General features: G+C 47.8%; 1 protein-coding gene across 1 annotated transcript in view; it reads right to left on the bottom strand.

Annotated features, from left to right (window-relative positions):
* Positions 1–251: 251 nt before the first annotated feature.
* The window catches only part of LOC126204390 (uncharacterized), a 140,742-nt gene continuing 121,372 nt past the window's right edge, over positions 252–19,621 (bottom strand). Inside the window, exon 3 of the mRNA XM_049938761.1 lies at positions 252–500. Within this exon, the coding sequence (XP_049794718.1) occupies positions 252–500 (249 nt within the window). The remainder of the gene's footprint in view (positions 501–19,621) is intronic.

The following is a 19,621-nucleotide window of genomic DNA, read 5'->3' as shown; positions in this document are numbered from 1 at the left end:
GCAGTCTGGTCCCTTTAATCCCACAAACCAACCAATCAACCTCACCTGGTACCGCTTTTTACAAGCGCGGAATGCAGGGTCTGGTTCATCATTGGCAGAAGTGAACAACGAATGGTGATGACTATGTGGAAAATTGACTGTATCTGAAATATTGCTCTAGTTAGCTGTGCTGTTGTGATTTATGTATCTGCCGCAGTTTCCACGAATAACAGTAGGAGGCATTACTTTGGGAACGCACCCGCCTGTTGACGTTACGCGGCCTGCTTTGCTTGTAGCTCCGCACTTGCTCGCGCCGAAGCAGTTGCAGCCGACGCGTCTGCTGCTGTTTCCGCAGCCGCCGACGTCACGCTCCGCGTCCTCAGCTGAAGGCGATGTGGCCGGCGGCGAGTCAGCTCGTGCGCCGCGCCGTTGCTGCTGCTGCCGCTGCTGCTGACGACGGCTGCGTAGTCCCAAGCGACAGCCACGCCACGCCACGCCACGGCCCGGGCCGCGGGGAACGACTGTTGCGTGCGGGCGAAATTCACGATCAGTGTTTACTTGTCTTGTGACCACAGTTTCATCCAGAAGGATCGCACTCACAGCGTTACCGATGGCACTACCTGCACTCGCTAACCGAACACGACCGTTTTGCACCGTAAATACGTAATACAACCGAAGCGGTCATTAACCCACTGCCGACTCGGCGGGTAACTTAACCGTGAGACGGGCAACCACTGGGCTGCACGGACCGCCGGCTTACCGTACGCACGACGCCAGGAACAGACCCTGCTGTGCGCGAGGCGAGCACCGACGGCCGTCGCTTGCCGCTACTGGCATGACGCCCACTGCGCGCGGCCCAGTGCCCTACAGCTCAGCTGCTCGGTCCGGGTCGCCCGCTGCGCCAGTCCGACACTCCGGCTCGAGTGCTGGTCAGCTCAGCACCCCAGGCCCCGTCTAGCGCCACATCGTCAGGGCCCGGAGTGGCAGCAGCAGCGCCGCGGACGCCACCGAGCGCGGACCTATCTGGGTGGCGCAGGAAACGTGTGCCTCAAATTACGAATTCGAGACACAGTGGCAGCAGTAGTTCTCATTTCTTCACTGAGTTGTTCCACCAAGGACAGCAGTGTCACTGCCTGGATTTGCGACCTGGCATTCATTGACATAACCCCACAAAAATAACTCTAAAGGCGTGACGTGTTGGGACCGCATGGGCGGTACACTGGGGAATCTCTCAGAAAACGAGTCATTCAGCACATCCCACTAGTTCAAAATCCATCGTAGAGGTACCCTTCTACGCTGAAAGACTATGGACAGTTGCAGGTCACTGTTCAATGCCGACAGTAACGTTTGGAGCATGTCCAGATGGAATACTTTTGTCTGCACAGAAAAATGGGCCTGTTGCCGTATAGTGAACCAGTCCACAACAAATACTTAGCTTCGGGGCATCACGGAGGTGTTCGAGTGTGATGTGTGGGTTTGCGGAGCCCAAATCCTAATGTTGTGGCGGCTCACACGTCCAGAAATGCGGGGCGTTTCTTCATCTGAAAATGGGAACTTTTCCAGGCAGTCATCTACGAAGGCCAGCGAGGACGAACGTTTGGCTACACTGCCTGGACAATTTGCATTCTCCGCATAAATAGCGTAGCCGCTTTTGTAACATTTAACTGACCCCTAATCCTACGTGTGATACACGGCCAATTGACTTCTGCGAACTGCGATATAATGCTATTTTCTCTCTGTCAACACGTCCTTGAAACACAGGGGGCCGTCCAGTTAGAGGGACGTCTTTGCCGCTGCCTGTGTTTTTAAAGTTTTGAAACCTCACTATACTTGCTCTTGACGGTGGTACCCTTCCACACTGGGCCCTTAATTCCGCATTAACATTGTCAGAGGTTTGGATCTTTCACAACACATTGCACCTTGTCCTGGTCTGTCACGATTCTGATGCACTCCAGATTCTAATCAGCAACAAAAGATAACGTTAAAAGTCTTCGAGAGCTGCTAAACAACAAATGACGATTGTCTGTCTCCTTGTTTGGTCCAGTTATCGGTGCTGCTCGAAAATTTTGCTCTGAATGCGAAACCGCAAATGAAGAGACTTGTAAAAGGTTGTCTTAACGCAGTCTTTCATGACCACACAACGGCGAGTAATTAAACATTTTTACGCCCATAGGCTTCGGTCTTGCGATCGTTTGTTTTTGTTAGAAATGTGTGTGAAATCTTATGGGACTTAACTGCTAAGGTCATCAGTCCCTAAGCTTACACACTACTTAACCTAAATTATACTAACACACACACCTCCTTATGGCATCGGCATTCATCGAAGCACATGCTTTGACAATTCTCTCTCGCATATCTTCAGATATAGTTGGAATGTCTTTATAAACAATGTCTTTTACGAATCCCCACAAGGAAAAAAACCAGATGCGCCAAGTCTGGCGAACGAGCCGGCCACGACACATCTCCTCCGCGTCCAATCCAACGATTTGGCAATTGTCTCTGCAACTCATTTCTAGCCATCAGCGAAAAATGTGCCGGACACCCATCGTGTTGATACCATATTCTGTTCCTTGCTCCTAAAGGTATTTCTTCCAATAACAGACATAATGTTTCTTACAGGAATGTGGTGTACTTCCTACCATTAATGTTTCCTTCGAAGAAATAGGGTCCCATAATTCTGTCCTCCAGAATCCTGCACCATATATCCACCGACCACGGCTTTTGGTGTGCAACTTGCCGGAGCCAACGTGGATTTTCAGTTGCCCAGTAATGCATGTTACATAAATTAACATTTCCATCGTTCGTGAATGTAGCCTCGTCAGTAAATAAAATCAAGTTAATTAATGTGTCATTCCTCTGAATCTGCAGTTGAGCCCATCGGCAGAAATCAGTGCAACGCATGCAATCTGTACCAGTTAATCCTTTGTGGAGACTGATATGGTAAGGATGATATGTATGGCGTTGTGGAACACGACCAACACTACTCTGGCTCATGCAAATCCCCTGGCGATTTGACGTGAACTAACACGACGATCTCGAACCACAGTGGCAAGAGTACCAATTTCCGTTTCATCGTTAGTAACTTTCCTTTGCCAGATATGTTTCCGATGCGTTAAAGATCCAGTTGTTCTCAATTCAAAATACAAATATTTAAATGTATGACGTATAGGGTGAGTACGTTGAGGATATATTTTAGCGTATAAGTCTCTAGCTCACACTGAATTTCGATGGCATTCTCCGTAAATGAGAAGCATATCGACTTGTTATTCAAAGAAATACATCATTTACATTCACTTGATTCGACGATACTAGTCTTACCGTTCCTATTGGTACTGTACTGCGAAACCGTCGAAAGGTGTTTCATGTCAGTGTCACGTTAGGTGGATACACCGTATTCGGCGAATATTTGCTATTTGCACGATATATGAGAGAATTTTTAACATTGTGCAGCCCAGTCAGCAACTGTGATAACTGAACATGTAACACGTCAGCCTCATTTGCAAATATAAACCAATCTTTACCCAGGTTTCAGCCAAATTATTTTGGCTAAAACCTACGTAAAAACTGGTTTCTATTTGAAACTGACGCTGACAAGTTACATGTTCAATATTCGAGAGAGAATTCTCAGAGCATGTGCTTCGATGAGTGCCGGTGTGATAAGGAATACCACTGAATCCATGATAAGAAGATTGCAGCACTGCACTGCTACCAGTGATCATCACTTCGAACACCTTCTGTAAATGGACGTTAATGCCACCTTTTTGACCTTCTTTGACATTCAAAGAACTTACTGTTACACATCATTGGATTCGTCTCGATAGCCACTATCAGGAATAAGTACCAAACTATAGGATCTCATTTACAGAAACAAATTTGACCTTCATATCTCTGAAGCGACGACACCTAGCAACAAAAAAATACATTCAATTAAGGAATAATAAACTAGCAGTACTGCAGTTTCAAATCTTTGCTGCGTTATACCAGAGGGTAGATAATATGGACATGTGTGTAGAATAGTAAGTCAGGTAAAGAGCACAGAAGAGATGATCTTGTATTGAGAGGAAAACAAGGATGCAACGAATTAATGTATTAAAGGATAAAGACCACATAAATATTTTGGAGCTAACAGAAAGAATGAGATGGATGGATTTATATTGAGTAAGAATGTGTGAAGGAAGCGTGACTTAAGTTTGATGAAAAGTAATAATACTGGAAGAGATTTACCCAACGTATAACAAACAGTAATATCTGTAATTTCAGCGTTAACGTTGGTCACAGAAGATTCTTGCTTGCATTTGTATAACTGTAAATAACCTTACGCAGAGAAAATGGACAGGGTGAGAAAAATACAAATTGTATAGGGCTATGAGTTAATGTGGAAACTAAAAGCTGTATAGAGCTATCTATAATGGTGGAATAAACCTGTTTTATAAAAACGAAGTAGTGTTATGGAAACGTATTTCTACTTTAGTAAGTGTTTCTGAAATTTAATAATTGAATATGGAGCTGCAAAAAGTTTTTCTGTATATTTATAATCATTCAGACAGAACTAACATTCTTATCGATAGCCACTGACCATGTTCGACATTCACCGATCTGTCTCAGAAGAAAATGCAGAAAATTTAGAAAATAAAGGAAATGAAGAGTAAAACGACACCACAGTTAATGATATTATTACAACTTTAATTTTGATGCCAGTGTAACGGTCTATAATTTGGGACAACCTATGTAACAGAATCATGTGGATGTAGAATAAGAAAGTATTTTCTTTTCTGTTCTAGTGAAACATCGTTTGCCCAAGTACGACAGAGCGATTATCAAATACGAGGACCTTTCGTTTTACAGGCATGGCGCGGCAAAGTAAATGCTACGAGGCATATTTTGTTTGCCTACGTTTATTGCTGGTGGGAAGACACAAACGCAGCGTAGGTCAAAGTGTGAGAATTTCCCATCGCTAACGACAAGCCTCATGAATCTAATGAGTAACGTGTAGTGGTTCACGCCACTCATGTGCACAGTCGTAGAACACGTTCTATCATCATTTCCTGTAATTTTCTTCTTAACGAATAAGTGCATTTCTGAATTCTTCGAACAAACTGTTTGTCACCTCATTAGCTGTTATTACTTCCCTGTGTATTTTATTTTAGAAACTAAAGGAAATGAAAGGTAAAAGTAAAATGAGAGCGCATTATACAACTTTAATTTTGTTTCCACAGTAACGGTCCACAAATCTGGAACATCCTATGTTATCAAAATAAAACTTATTATAACTTCCAGCTGGAATAAGGCAAGGATACTTTTGCTGCATGCGACGATTATCTGCCAACAATCTGCACACGTGTGGAAATGGTGAATAAAATGCGTCGCACTGGCTGTTAAAATACACTCCTGGAAATTGAAATAAGAACACCGTGAATATTGTCCCAGGAAGGGGAAACTTTATTGACACATTCCTGGGGTCAGATACATCACATGATCACACTGACAGAACCACAGGCACATAGACACAGGCAACAGAGCACGCACAATGTCGGCACTAGTACAGTGTATATCCACCTTTCGCAGCAATGCAGGCTGCTATTCTCCCATGGAGACGATCGTAGAGATGCTGGATGTAGTCCTGTGGAACGGCTTGCCATGCCATTTCCACCTGGCGCCTCAGTTGGACCAGCGTTCGTGCTGGACGTGCAGACCGCGTGAGACGACGCTTCATCCAGTCCCAAACATGCTCAATGGGGGACAGATCCGGAGATCTTGCTGGCCAGGGTAGTTGACTTACACCTTCTAGAGCACGTTGGGTGGCACGGGATACATGCGGACGTGCATTGTCCTGTTGGAACAGCAAGTTCCCTTGCCGGTCTAGGAATGGTAGAACGATGGGTTCGATGACGGTTTGGATGTACCGTGCACTATTCAGTGTCCCCTCGACGATCACCAGTGGTGTACGGCCAGTGTAGGAGATCGCTCCCCACACCATGATGCCGGGTGTTGGCCCTGTGTGCCTCGGTCGTATGCAGTCCTGATTGTGGCGCTCACCTGCACAGCGCCAAACACGCATACGACCATCATTGGCACCAAGGCAGAAGCGACTCTCATCGCTGAAGACGACACGTCTCCATTCGTCCCTCCATTCACGCCTGTCGCGACACCACTGGAGGCGGGCTGCACGATGTTGGGGCGTGAGCGGAAGACGGCCTAACGGTGTGCGGGACCGTAGCCCAGCTTCATGGAGACGGTTGCGAATGGTCCTCGCCGATACCCCAGGAGCAACAGTGTCCCTAATTTGGTGGGAAGTGGCGGTGCGGTCCCCTACGGCACTGCGTAGGATCCTACGGTCTTGGCGTGCATCCGTGCGTCGCTGCGGTCCGGTCCCAGGTCGACGGGCACGTGCACCTTCCGCCGACCACTGGCGACAACATCGATGTACTGTGGAGACCTCACGCCCCACGTGTTGAGCAATTCGGCGGTACGTCCACCCGGCCTCCCGCATGCCCACTATACGCCCTCGCTCAAAGTCCGTCAACTGCACATACGGTTCACGTCCACGCTGTCGCGGCATGCTACCAGTGTTAAAGACTGCGATGGAGCTCCGTATGCCACGGCAAACTGGCTGACACTGACGGCGGCGGTGCACAAATGCTGCGCAGCTAGCGCCATTCGACGGCCAACACCGCGGTTCCTGGTGTGTCCGCTGTGCCGTGCGTGTGATCATTGCTTGTACAGCCCTCTCGCAGTGTCCGGAGCAAGTATGGTGGGTCTGACACACCGGTGTCAATGTGTTCTTTTTTCCATTTCCAGGAGTGTATTTTTATTAAGAAGTTACGAACGGTTTCGCATCAGTGGAGACGCATCGTTAGGTAATCTGTACAATAAATTGAAACGTTAAAGATTTGCTATGGCTTTGAAAATAGATGTGTCATACCAAAAAGCGCCATACGTTAATGAGAGCTGAATATTCACTTTTTTAAAACATATTTTTTTACAGGCATGGTGCGGCAAATTAAATGCTACGAGTCAAGCCAATTCGCAATGTTAATCTTCAAGATTAGGCCTTTATCGCGCTAAAACCGGTTGTCTGACTGGGAACGCGCCGCTCCTAAGAGAGAGGAAGCCGGATAAAACTATTTAAATTCTTGTCTCCCATGTAACAGTGGGTACCAGCTAAAGACACCACACAGCCGAGAATTGTAATACAGCCTTGAATGACTTACCATGCCGTAGATAGTACAGAAGAGCGCATGGCGCCTGCGTGAACAGTACTAACTGTCGATATTGCGAGCCACATGTGCGAGGTCGCACCGAACTTAACGCCGTGTATGGCAAGAAAGTAGGGAGCTGGCTTTACATGTTACATGGTCATAAGGAATTTCTTTTTTGAAAAGCATTTACAGTTAAAAACGCTCAACAACGTTAAAATACACGTTAATACACCCCTGAAGAAAAGGTAAGTAATAACATGAACTTTTTTGAATGTTACATTGCACTATTTTTTAGAACCAGCAAGCGTATAACGCATCCGTAGTATTGCTGAGGACATAAAGAAGCTTATTTTTTTAAGAAAGCCAATTATTTTAACGGAGAATAAAAACTAATTAAAAGTCCTACGAAAATGAAAGTCACAACAGGGAATAACAGCGTCCTGTAGTGATGCAACAGTTATTTGGACTAACCATTGTCTACCTAGACAATCAGACTTCTGGGGCGCAGCTCGAACTGCGCGTGAAGAGTATATTCGTGGAACATTTTTAGTGACCGGTGAATTTCTAACTCACAGTGCAGCACCTGCAAATTTGAATGGGGACTAGTTATCGAATGTCCGGTTTCATGTAAATGGGTGCTTAGAGCTGACCTTGAACCCGAACTGTTAGTATGTTCTCTAAAGCGAACGTCAAAGCTTCTTCCTGTCTGACATGTATACCTGGAATCATGATCGTCACCTAATAAATAAATAAGTAAATTCTTGCACAGATCACCTGAAAATGCATCTCCACTGAAGCGAAATCGATCATGACTCTTTAATAAAAACATTTTAACAGCCAGTGCGGAAGCTTTTATTCGCCATGTGCAGCTTTGGCTGCCGTTGCCCGACCTCTAATACAATCTGCGGAAGTGCTACAGTTTATCTGTTAGTCGCAAATACAAGAAATATTAAATAATGATACATACTACTGTACATTCACTGCTAAAAATTTACCCTCTGGGATTGCCCTGGCTTCCCTCTTGCATTAATGCGTTGAATAACGACTGAAAAGTTGCTTCACATTCTTCACAAATTCTTACCCCCTCCGGGTTCGGGGGTAAGAATACGCCCGTGGTATTCCTGCCTGTCGTAAGAGGCGACTAAAAGGAGTCTCAACTGTTTCGGCCTTTAATGTGGTGGTCCCCTAAGGGGTTTGACCACTCTATTTCCAAATTTTTCCGTTAGTGCGTACCATTTGGGGAAGGACGCCTTACATGGTGCATTCTATACCCATCTTGCATTAAGATCTGGCATATTTGTTTTTGTCATGGAGTTGGACTTACACTGAGCTCCCGGCCACATCGGCTGCAGTGTGTGCTGGGTAGCCTACATTCCCTCTATTGTGCACTTCCATCTTTGCTCCCTTTATTAATGGATGTTCGACACCCGACAACCAGCACGGTAGTCAGTCCGTTGTGGTGGGGTTGTCATGTACCCTCTTGGTGGTAGCCCCCTGACTACACAGGGATCGCACTGCTGATGTGTGAGCTGCTACCTCCACAAGTATGCCGAGGAGTAGATGCCTATCCCTCTGGGGAATTGGGACTCCCGGCAAAGGCCATCCTGCCAGGTGGTCTTTGCTGTGGCTGGGTGGCGCACGTGGGGAGAGCCCCTGGTCGGAGTGGGTGGCATCAGGGCGGATGACCCGCAATCAAGCGTGGTACATCATCTCTCACTGGTGGGCCTCCAACAGCAGTATCTAAGCGATCAAGGTCTAACCTCAACAGGAAGAAATTTGATCCGAGATCATTTCCCTCCCTGGCCACTCCATGGGAGGAACGTATGGCTAAAGAAGGCGGTGCTGATTATTCACCCCGGCATCTAGTCTGTACCCGAGTTGATGATGAATCATTTATGTCAAACAAACCCCAGTTTTTTGTGGAGCATATAGTGGACAAGTTCGGGGAGGTGGAGGGCTTGTCTAAAATGCGCTCTGGTTCCGTTCTAATCCAGACAGCATCCTCTGCCCAGTCATGGAGGCTGCTCGCTTGGAATGAGTTAGGGGACGTTTCTGTCAGCATCACGCCGCATAAGGGTCTCAACATGGTCCAGGGTATTATATTCCACAGGGATCTCCTTCTGCAGTCGGGCGATGAACTACGCGACAACCTAGAACGACGGGGTGTTCACTTCGCCCAGTGCGTCCATCGGGGTCCGAGGGATAATCAGGTGGCCACCGGTGCCTTCATCTTGGCCTTTGAGGGTGACGTCTTACCCGAAAAGGTCAAGGTGATGGTTTACTGCTGCTCTGTGAAACCATATATCCCTCCTCCGATGCGGTGTTTTAAATGCTGGAAGTTCGGGCACATGTCATCCCGCTGTACTTCAAGCATCATATGTCGAGATTGTGGATGTCCTTCGTATCCCAATACTCCATCTGCTCCGCCTCCCATCTGTGATAACTGCGAAGAACACCATTCCCCCTGCTCGCTGGACTGTCGGATATTCCAGAAAGAACGGAAGATAATGGAATATAAAACCCTGGACCGCCTGACTTACTCAGAGGCAAGGTGGAAATATGAGAGGCTCCACCCTGTGGCAATGACGTCGACCTACGCCGCTGCTGCTACGACGGTTCTCCCATCTCCTGTGTCATCCCGTCCGGTTGGATCTATGACTGGTCAAAATCCACCAGCCCCCTTGATTGTGGGGGCACTTCACACCCTGTTGCTCCTGCTCCATCTACTTCAACACCCTCCAAACAATCGGGGACATCAGTTCCCCCTTCCCAGCCAGAGAAGAGTAAGACTTCTTCGGCTACTCTAGCCAGGAAGTCCCGACCAGCAGAAAAGCGGACACCCGCAAGTGGCTGAAACATCCACCATTCCCTGGTCGTAGGGCCTCACGGTCGTCGTCCGTCCCTGAGACTGACCCTGTGAACCCCTCCAAGCCTGAACCACCGAAGGCACCACGGTAGACGCAGAAAAAGAAGAAAGTCCCCAAGAATATCGACATTGCGGTGGCACCTGTCGCACCGCTTCCTACAAGCTCTGCGTCTGAGGACGAGGTGGAGATTCTGGCGGCCGCTGAGGACCTCGATCTCGCCAGTCCCTCAGACACCATGGATAGTACTAGCACAGGTACTCCATTGGAGGCAGCAGGTGACCCAGCGGCGTAATCTGCCTTCCCAGTCCCTTCACGCCTTTCTCAGCCATGGACAATATCATCTTCCAGTGGAACTGCAGCGGTTTCTTCCACCATTTAGCTGAGCTCCGACAACTTATCAACCTTCACCCTTTCTTCTGCATTGCTCTTCAGGAAACTTGGTTTCAAGCAATGTGAACCCCCGCCCTCTGTGGCTATCGGGGTTATTATAAGAACTGGGCAGCTTATGAAAGGGTGTTTGGTAGCATCTGCCTCTATGTCCTTCGCTCTCTTCACAGCGAGTCTGTCCCTCTACAAACACCTTTAGACGCTGTCGCTGTTCGGGTGTGCACGCCACGGGCTGTTACCGTCTGCAGTCTTTACCTTCCACCGGATGGTGATGTTGCGCAGCATGTCCTGGCTGCGCTGATTGCCCAATTACCGCCACCTTTCTTGTTACTGGGCGACTTCAACGCCCATAATCCTCTGTGTGGTGGGTCAGTGGCAACAGGTTGAGGCGCCACAATTGAGCATTTATTGGCACAGCTCGATCTTTCCATTTTAAATGATGGTGCCGTCAATCACTTCAGCGTGGCGCATGGCACGTACTCCGCCATCGAACTTTCTATCTGCAGCCCTAGCCTCTTACCTTCTGTCCAATGGAGAGTGCATGACGACCTGTGACCACTTTCCGATCTTTCTGTCACTGCCACAGCGTCACTCTTCTGGGCGCCCTAGCAGATGGGCTATGAATAAGGCTGACTGGGACTTGTTCTCCTCCATTGCCGCTATTGAGCCTCTCTAATGACGCCATGGATGCGGTGGTTCTCTCAGTCACCACCATCATCGTTACTGCCGCAGAATCTTACACTCCCCGTTCTTCTGGGTCCCCTCGGAGGAGGACTGTGCCTCAGTGGTCGCCCGAGATTGCTGAGGCGATTAAAGATCGCCGGCGGGCGCTACAGTGTCACAAGCGACATCTCTCCATAGAACACCTCATCACCTTCAAACGGCTGCGTGAGCAAGCAGGCCCGCCGCCTTATTCGCCAACGCAAGCAGTAGTACTGTGAGCAGTATGTGTCCACCATCGGCCTCCATATCTCTCTATCGCAGGTCTGGACCAAGATCCGAAGCCTCTATGGCTATCGGACCCCTGTCAGCGTCCCTGCGCGCTCACTGAATGGAGCAGTTTGTACAGACTCCGACGAAATTGCCAACAGCTTGGCAGAGCATTTTGCTCTGAGTTCCGCATCTTCCAAGTACCCACTGGCCTTCCACTCCATTAAAGAGCGGATCGAACGTCGGCGCCCCTATTTTCGCATCCACCATTCTGAATCCTACAATGTTCCACTTGGTGAGTGGGAATTTCACAGTGCCCTCGCCGCTTGTCCTGATACCGCTCCTGGACCAGACAGCATCCACTGTCAGATGCTAAAACACCTTTAAGTGGACTGCCAACGACGGCTCCTCGACCTTTACAACCGTCTTTGGGTCGAGGGTGAGTTTCCGTCGGAATGGCGGGAAAGAATTGTTATCCCCATTCTGAAACCAGGTAAGAACCCTTTGTAGGTGGACAGCTACCGTCCCATTAGCCTCACCAACGTTCTTTGCAAGTTGCTTGAATGGATGGTGAGCAGGCGGTTGAATTGGGTACTGGAGGCTCGGGGCCCTCTGGCTCCGTCTCAAGGTGGGTTTCGTAAAGGCCGCTCCGCCGCCGACAATCTGGTGAGCCTGGAGTCGGCCATCCGTACTGCCTTTCTCCGACGTCAGCACCTGGTAGCTGTCTTTTTCGACATGCGGAAGGTGTACGATACGACATGGAGTCATCACATCCTTTCTATGCTTCATGGATGGGGTCTTCGGGGCCCTCTGCCGATCTTCATCGGAAATTTTCTGTCTTATCGTACCTTCCGCGTACAAGTCGCAGTCTCCCATTGTTCCTCCCGAGTCCAGGAGAACGGGGTACCACAGGGATTTGTCCTCAGTGTCTGCCTGGTTTTAATTGCAGTAAACGGGAACGTCTGTCTCTGCTTCCCTGTTTCCCTGTATGCTTACGACTTCTGCCTTTGCTACAGCTCTATTGGCATTGCAGCTGCTGAACGTCAGCTACAGGGCGCTATCCGTAAGGCGCAGTCTTAGGTTGTAGCTCATGGGTTCCAGTTCTTGGCGGCCAATACCTGCTTTATGCATTTCTGCTGGCGACGCACTGTTCACCTGGAGCCGCGGCTTTATCTTGATGGCGAACTTCTTGCTGTGGTGGAGTCACATAGGTTTTTGGCGGTGGTTTTTGATGCCCGGATGAATTGGCTGCCTCATATTCAGCAGCTTAAACAGATGTGTTGGCGGCATCTAAATGCTCTGCGATGCTTGAGCCATACCTGCTGGGGCGCCGACCGATCTACCCTGTTACGGCTCTACCAGGCGTTAATCCAGTCCCGTACGGATTATGGAAGCCTGGCTTTTGGCTCAGCATCCCCATCTGCATTGCGGGTGCTGGACCCTATCTCCCACAGTGGGATATGCCTTGCCACTGGTGCCTTCTGGACCAGCCCTGTGGACAGCATACTTGTGGAGGTAGGTGTCCCTTCAGTGCGGTTACAGCGCCAATGTTTGCTGGCCACTTATGCTGCCCATGTTTTCAGCTTGCCTGGGCATCGTAACTATCGGCTCCTATTCCCACAGTTGCACGTCCATCTTCCAGAATGTCGGCCCAGGGCTGGATGTAAGATCGCGGTCTGCGTCCGAGAGCTTCTCTCCGGGCTTGGGGCTTTACCTCTTCTGCCTCCTTTCCGGGCACTTCTGCGTACACGCCCGTGGTGTGTGCCTCGCCCTCGTCTTCAGCTGGAATTGACACAGGGCCTGAAGGACTCAGTCCCTCAGGTGGCCTTCTGCCGCCACTTTCTTTCCATCCTCGCAACGTATCAGGGCTCTGGCATTGTTTACACTGACGGCTCGAAGGTTGCTGGTCATTTTGGTTATGCACTAACTCTAGGGGACCATTCCAAACAACGTTCATTGCCGGCTGGCTGCAGCGTTTACACTGCTGAGCTGGTCACCAACTTTCGTACCCTAGGGTATATACGCTCCTGCTCAGGTGAGTCCTTCGTGATCTGTAACGATTCCCTGAGCAGTTTACGACCCCTCGACCAGTGTTTCCTTCTTTTGCGCTATAGAACGATGAATGGCGCGAACTGACCACGCTAATAAACTCCGTGCTGTCAAGGACACGACAACTGTATGGAGGATATCCCTGCGAGCCACTCGCAGGGACTCAGTAGTCCTTTGCCGGCTCCGCATTGGCCACTTCCAGGTGTCACACAGTTATTTACTGAGCCGGGAGAACCCTCCTCTATGTCGCTGCGGGGCAGCTTTGACAGTGGCCCACTTTTTGTTGGCCTGCCCTCTTTTAGGTGTGGTCAGGCAGACATTTGCGCTGCCTGATACGCTCACTGCCCTTTTAACTGATGACCCTGCTATGGCTGGCTTAGTTTTACGTTTTATTCGGGCAGGGGGTTTTTATCGTTTAATCTGAGTGTTTGTTATGTTCTTTTGTGTTGATTCTGGCCTTTGGCCTACGATTTTAGTCTGAGTTTTTAATGTCTTTCTCGGTGGTTGACTTTTCCTTTTTTGTGTCTATGGTCGGCCAACCACCGTCACACTCTGTGTGATTTTAGTTCGTCTTGTCTGGTCTTTCTCTATGTTTCTCTTGCTCTGTGTCATCTGTGATCTATTCTGTTAATCGTTTTTATTCTCTGTGGGTGTTTTTAGTATTTGGAAAAAAGGGACCGATGACCATAGCAGTCTGGTCCCTTTAGTCCCACAAACCAACCAACCAACCAACCTTCACAAATTTCTCTGTGACCTGGTTTGCAGTATATTATCTCACGCCTTGAGATGAAATAAGAGATAAAGTTGGACATTACTTTCGTATTCACGTTATCATGCGTGAATATTACATTTAGCTGAGATTCTTGTGTTTCCATCAGCCATCATAGTAGTTCGTGGCACAGCAATCTAAGTAATGATTTCTGCAAACAAAAGGGTTCTAGGATTCAATTTCACTTCATATCTCAATACACAGGGTGGAGATGGAGGATTTAAGGCACTGTGAACACATGTCCGGACATGTGTCGTTTCAGGCTGACAAACAAGAAATACCAAACTTCCAATAAAGTAACCCTGGCAGAACAGGAAGTTTAACTCAAGGTAACACAAACTACACGAGGCACCTTAAATACGCCTTTTAGCAGTTGCAGCTTTTTTTTTTTTAACTTGATGGCGCTTTCGGCGCCAGCAAGTAGGAAACAGAAGGATAACACCTTTTTTTTAATTTACAGGTTCATCAATTCACCAAATTATACATTAGGAGTTTTCCAGTAGCAATATTCAAAATTTTTGAAGTTAAATATTTGACAATCTGAACGGCCTTAGATATTAGCACTTTCTCAGACAAGAACAGTAGCATGTTCTGGGCAAGAGAGAAGTTGCCACCTTAAGCGTCAGGCTCGATATTCGCCCTGAATGGTCACTAATATATGTGATGGCATAGAACACGTTACAACAAACTAATTTAACACCCAGGCAATGATGACAAAGATCACCGAAACTCTGAACAAATTCCAGTAAAAAGGAAAACAGAGTTTAGATACACTCAAATATATCATCCATAAAGGGAATTCACTGACAGGGGGAGGGGGGGAAGGGTCAATATAGTAGCTTCAGCCAAATGGAAGCAAGTCCAGCACTGGAGCAAATGTGCCAAAATCCAGAACAGATCCACTTTACCCGAAAACAAGGTAGGGTGGGCGATTATCAACGTCATCACGACGCCCACTTCAGCGGACAGTGATTCCCAAACACAGATGGTCAAGCAGGCACAACAGTATGGAGCCCAACGCTCCAAGGCAACACGGCCCTGTACAAACAGCCGTAATCGCACGCTCACCATTCGTTGCACTCTTTTCTCCCACTGTCCTTCTGTCTGTCAACAACCTGCCTCCAGCTCTCTCTAACCAAAGAGCCAACTACGATAGGACAGAAGTGCCACCCAGCACAACGCATTGCGCCAGTAAACAAAGATATAACAGCTCGGAAAACTAGCCGACACTGCTCAAGCTCCATCAGCAAAGGGAACACATACCCCTCCTCATTCATGAGGGGCAGGTTAATTAGCGGCGGCCCGGAGCGCCCGCGCGGTTGCAGGCGCCATGTCACGGACTGCTCGGCCCCTCCCGCCGGAGGTTCGAGTCCTCACTCGGGCACAGGTGTGTGTGTGTGTGTTTGTGTGTGTGTGTGTGGTTCTTAGCATAAGTTATTTTAATAGTGTGTAAGTCTGAGGACCGATGACCTCAGCAATTCGGTCCGTTTTGTTAATTAGCGCTCTTAACCTGGCTAATATGTACCCTTAAGATTATTCCGGTCTGCGGGTTACGCACCAGAAGATTAGCTGGACTCAGAACCTTCGAAACTGTGAAAGGACCTACAAATCATGTTGTGAGTTTATTACAGTACCTCCTGCCGAACCCTCATAGGGTTAACGTTTTGACCTAAAATAGCCTCCTGCCCTGATTATAATGTTCCCTCAGCCGATTGTGGGCTAGTTCAATGTTTCTCCAGCCCTACCCACAATTCTGCCTAATAACATCCGAGTCAATGGTCTTGAGTGAAACGTAATTAATATTCGAAAGGTTGGAAAAGCTAGAATTAAGAGGCTGGGCAAGCATTACGGTAGCCGATGCGCCCCAGAGGTTTCATGCTACGCAGTATCCTAAAACGGAAGGTGCTGTTACGGACGACACACCTCGCGATCTTTCTAGGCCGGCAGAGAACCCAGCTACAGGCTTAGTTGTCAGTTTCGAGATCGAACTCCCGGCGTTCCAAGTAAAATTTAAATTTCTCTAGAGCGAACAACACAGCTCATAAACAGAGTACTGATGCTCGGGGCCCGCCAGTCATCTAATGATCTAAGCAACGGAGCGTCTCTCTCCTCTGTCTTCCTGGAACAATGCCGTCGCAACGTGAGCATTGAAGGCATCGGTCTGGACAATGAATTTTGACCGGGGGATTAGTTAAGGCAGTTTTAATTGCATCAAAGGCTGCCTGCTGGCTTCCTCCTCACACGAAATCTTGCCCGTTCCTGCATCGTTTTTTAAAGGGGGCTGCGATTTGGGCAAAATTGGTCACCACAGTGCATACGGAATCCTACATGGAACTGTCAGCAAAATAGGATTATATAAAGCTTGTCACGGCAATGCACCTCTCAATAATTAAACGTTTTCTAAAATCATAATTTATCTTTATAAAATCGCCCTTCGTCATCAACTACTTCATTAGTTAGGATTTAAACTTTTACATATAGATGATTTGCCATTAATTGCGAAAGACTTTGATTGGCGCAAGTATCGACATTCTCACTAACAATTTTCGAGAGTATAGAGATTTTAAGTACACACAGTTATTGCCAGTAATTAACTGCAAATCGTTTAGTAATATACAAAAATGAGTCTCCGAGTGTTCTATTACGCAGTTTCACTACAGAAAATCTGTTTTAAACTTCAGTTTCTTGACAACATGACGGACCCTTTTCAAATGAAAACATAATTTTTAATACAGTATTTAGATTAAATTTTGTTACAATGCTCACAGTTATTAGCACAGAATACACCAATACTGTCTAGTAGTGCCAATTCATTAAATACGTAGAGTGAAAATGACCAGAAGTGTATTACACATTTTCATAGTTAGTGAAACAAGTCTATGAATATACAAATGCAAGAAATACAATAAAATTGCTCAGCAGTTACCTATGAATTGTCGTAGGGCAAATGGACAGCTAGTGACGAGTATTAAATATACGACTTCAAGTTTCGTGTTCTGTACTTAAGCAAATCTCAAACAAGGTCCGATTTCATAGCAGTAGCGTCCCAAAAATTTTATATGCATATAACTTGAATATCATTCTGACATTGCTGTAAGGAATGCACAGGTACCATTACAAATTACGATGGTCTATGAAGTTTTATGTACAAAACATCGCCTAAATGTATACGTTTTTAACTGAACTCTTGAAATTTGTTTTTCAACAAAATGATTCATAACCATATGCTATGTTGTTGTTGTTGTTGTTGTTGTGGTCTTCAGTCCTGAGACTGGTTTGATGCAGCTCTCCATGCCACTCTATCCTGTGCAAGCTTCATCATCTCCCAGTACCCACTGCAACCTACATCCTTCTGAATCTGCTCAGTAAAGCTGCATGCCCTCGGGAGAAATTACGGCTGTAGTTTCCCCTTGCTTTCAGCCGTTCGCAGTACCAGCACAGCAAGGCCGTTTTGGTAACCATATGCTATGCAGAGAACATTTCTTCATAATAAGAGATCATAGATATCTTGCATTCAACAACATTTAATGTTTTATATGCACGAATATCACACTGGCGCAAGGATTTGAGAATATTGTAGATGAATTTATAAGTACATTGCAAGAACAATAAAACAATTAAATAAATCAGTTTTCATTATTTGCTGCTATCATGATAAGGGAGTCCACATTTGTCTCACATTTCATATTTATCTTACATCTCTTCAAACTAAAGCAAATGTCACACAATGTACATTGGGTAACTCTTCTTTGAAAACGCTTACGTCTATTGTTTCCTCGCACACAGTCGTAGCAGAGAAGGCAGGACGTTGTTAACCCGGAATGGGCGTGACGTCACAAGTTGCGTTAGCGGGTACCAATCGTTTATGCTGAAGCGTGAATCGTAATTTAGAATCGGCACTCAGTAGCTGTTAGTGAATATTATCTTGTTCTAGCAGGACCCCACCTGCGGGTTCGGGGGTAAGAATAGGCCCGCGGTATTCCTGCCTGTCGTAAGAGGCGACTAAAAGGAGTCTCAACTGTTTCGGCCTTTAAAGTGATGGTCCCCATTGGGGTTTGACCTCCATTTTTCCAAATTCAACAGAAGTACGAGCCTTTTGGGGAAGGACACCTTACGTGGTGCACCATGAGTCCTCTGTGCCCTAAGACCTTGGCACACGTTATCGTCTTGGCGTCGTAACTGCACCCTCCATCCCTCGTTTTGGGCATACACACCCGATGGATTGTGTCAGTTACGCCCTTAGTGCGTCACCATCTGCACCCACGATCACTATGGACTACCAATGGCACCCAAAATCCAGCACGGTAGCCAGCCCGTTGTGGTGGGATCGTCATGTACCCTCTAGGTTGTAGCTCCCTCACAACACAGGGATCGTACTGCCGATGCCTGCGCTGACACCTCCCCACGTAAGCCAAGGAGTAGATGCCCGTCTGTCTGGGGCATCAGGCCTCCCGGCAACGGCCATCCTGCCAGGTGGCCTTTGCTGTGGCTGGGTGGCGCCCGTGGGGAGAGCCCCTGGTCGGAGTGGGTGGCATCGGGGCGGATACCCCGCAATGAAGCGGGTAAAGTCTCAATCCGGTGGTCGCACGACCACCAACGTCTCTAAGCGCGGTAAAGTCGACTTTAACGCTGTGGCATATAACCCCAAATCGTTCCCTTCCCTAGCCACGCCCTGGGAGGGACGCAGGGCTGCGGACAGACAGGAGCCATATTCACCGCGATACCTTGTGTGCAGCAGAACTGATGGGGATTCATTTTTGGGGACGAAGCCTCTGTTCTTTGTGACCCATCTTGAAGATAAGTTGGGGGAAGTGGCATCTCTTTCCAAAATGCGGAGCGGGGCCATTTTGATACAAGCAGCTTCCTCTGCACAGTCAAGGGCATTACTCGCCTGTGAGAAGCTTGGTGACATCCCCGTTACTGTCACTCCCCATAAGTCCTTAAATTTGGTCCAGGGGATTATTTTTCATAAAGATCTTCTGCTACAGTCTGATGACGAGCTACGGGAGAACCTGGCACGACGAGGTGTGCACTTTGTCCGTCGTGTCTTTAGGGGGCCCAAGGATAATAGGGTCGCTACCGGTGCCTTCATCTTGGCCTTTGAGGGTGACTGCTTGCCTGAGAAGGTCAAGGTCATGATCTACCGGTGCGATGTCAAGCCCTATGTCCCGCCCCCTATGCGATGCTTCCAGTGCTGGAAATTCGGACACATGTCCTCCAGATGCACTGCCAGCCCCACGTGTCGAGATTGTGGACGACCTTCTCATCCCAATGCTCCGTGTGCTCCGCCTCCCATCTGCGTTAACTGTGGGGAGCATCATTCTCCCTGCTCGCCAGACGGTGCAGTCTACCAACTAGAGCGGAAGATACAAGAAATTAAGACCCTGGACCGTTTAACTTACCAAGAGGTGAGAAAGAAATTAGAACGGCTCAACCCCACA

The sequence above is a fragment of the Schistocerca nitens genome, chromosome 9 (genome assembly GCF_023898315.1).
Source record: "Schistocerca nitens isolate TAMUIC-IGC-003100 chromosome 9, iqSchNite1.1, whole genome shotgun sequence".
NCBI lineage: Eukaryota > Metazoa > Arthropoda > Insecta > Orthoptera > Acrididae > Schistocerca > Schistocerca nitens.
Note: the sequence above shows the minus strand (reverse complement) of the source record. Positions and strands in the feature narration are given on the sequence as shown.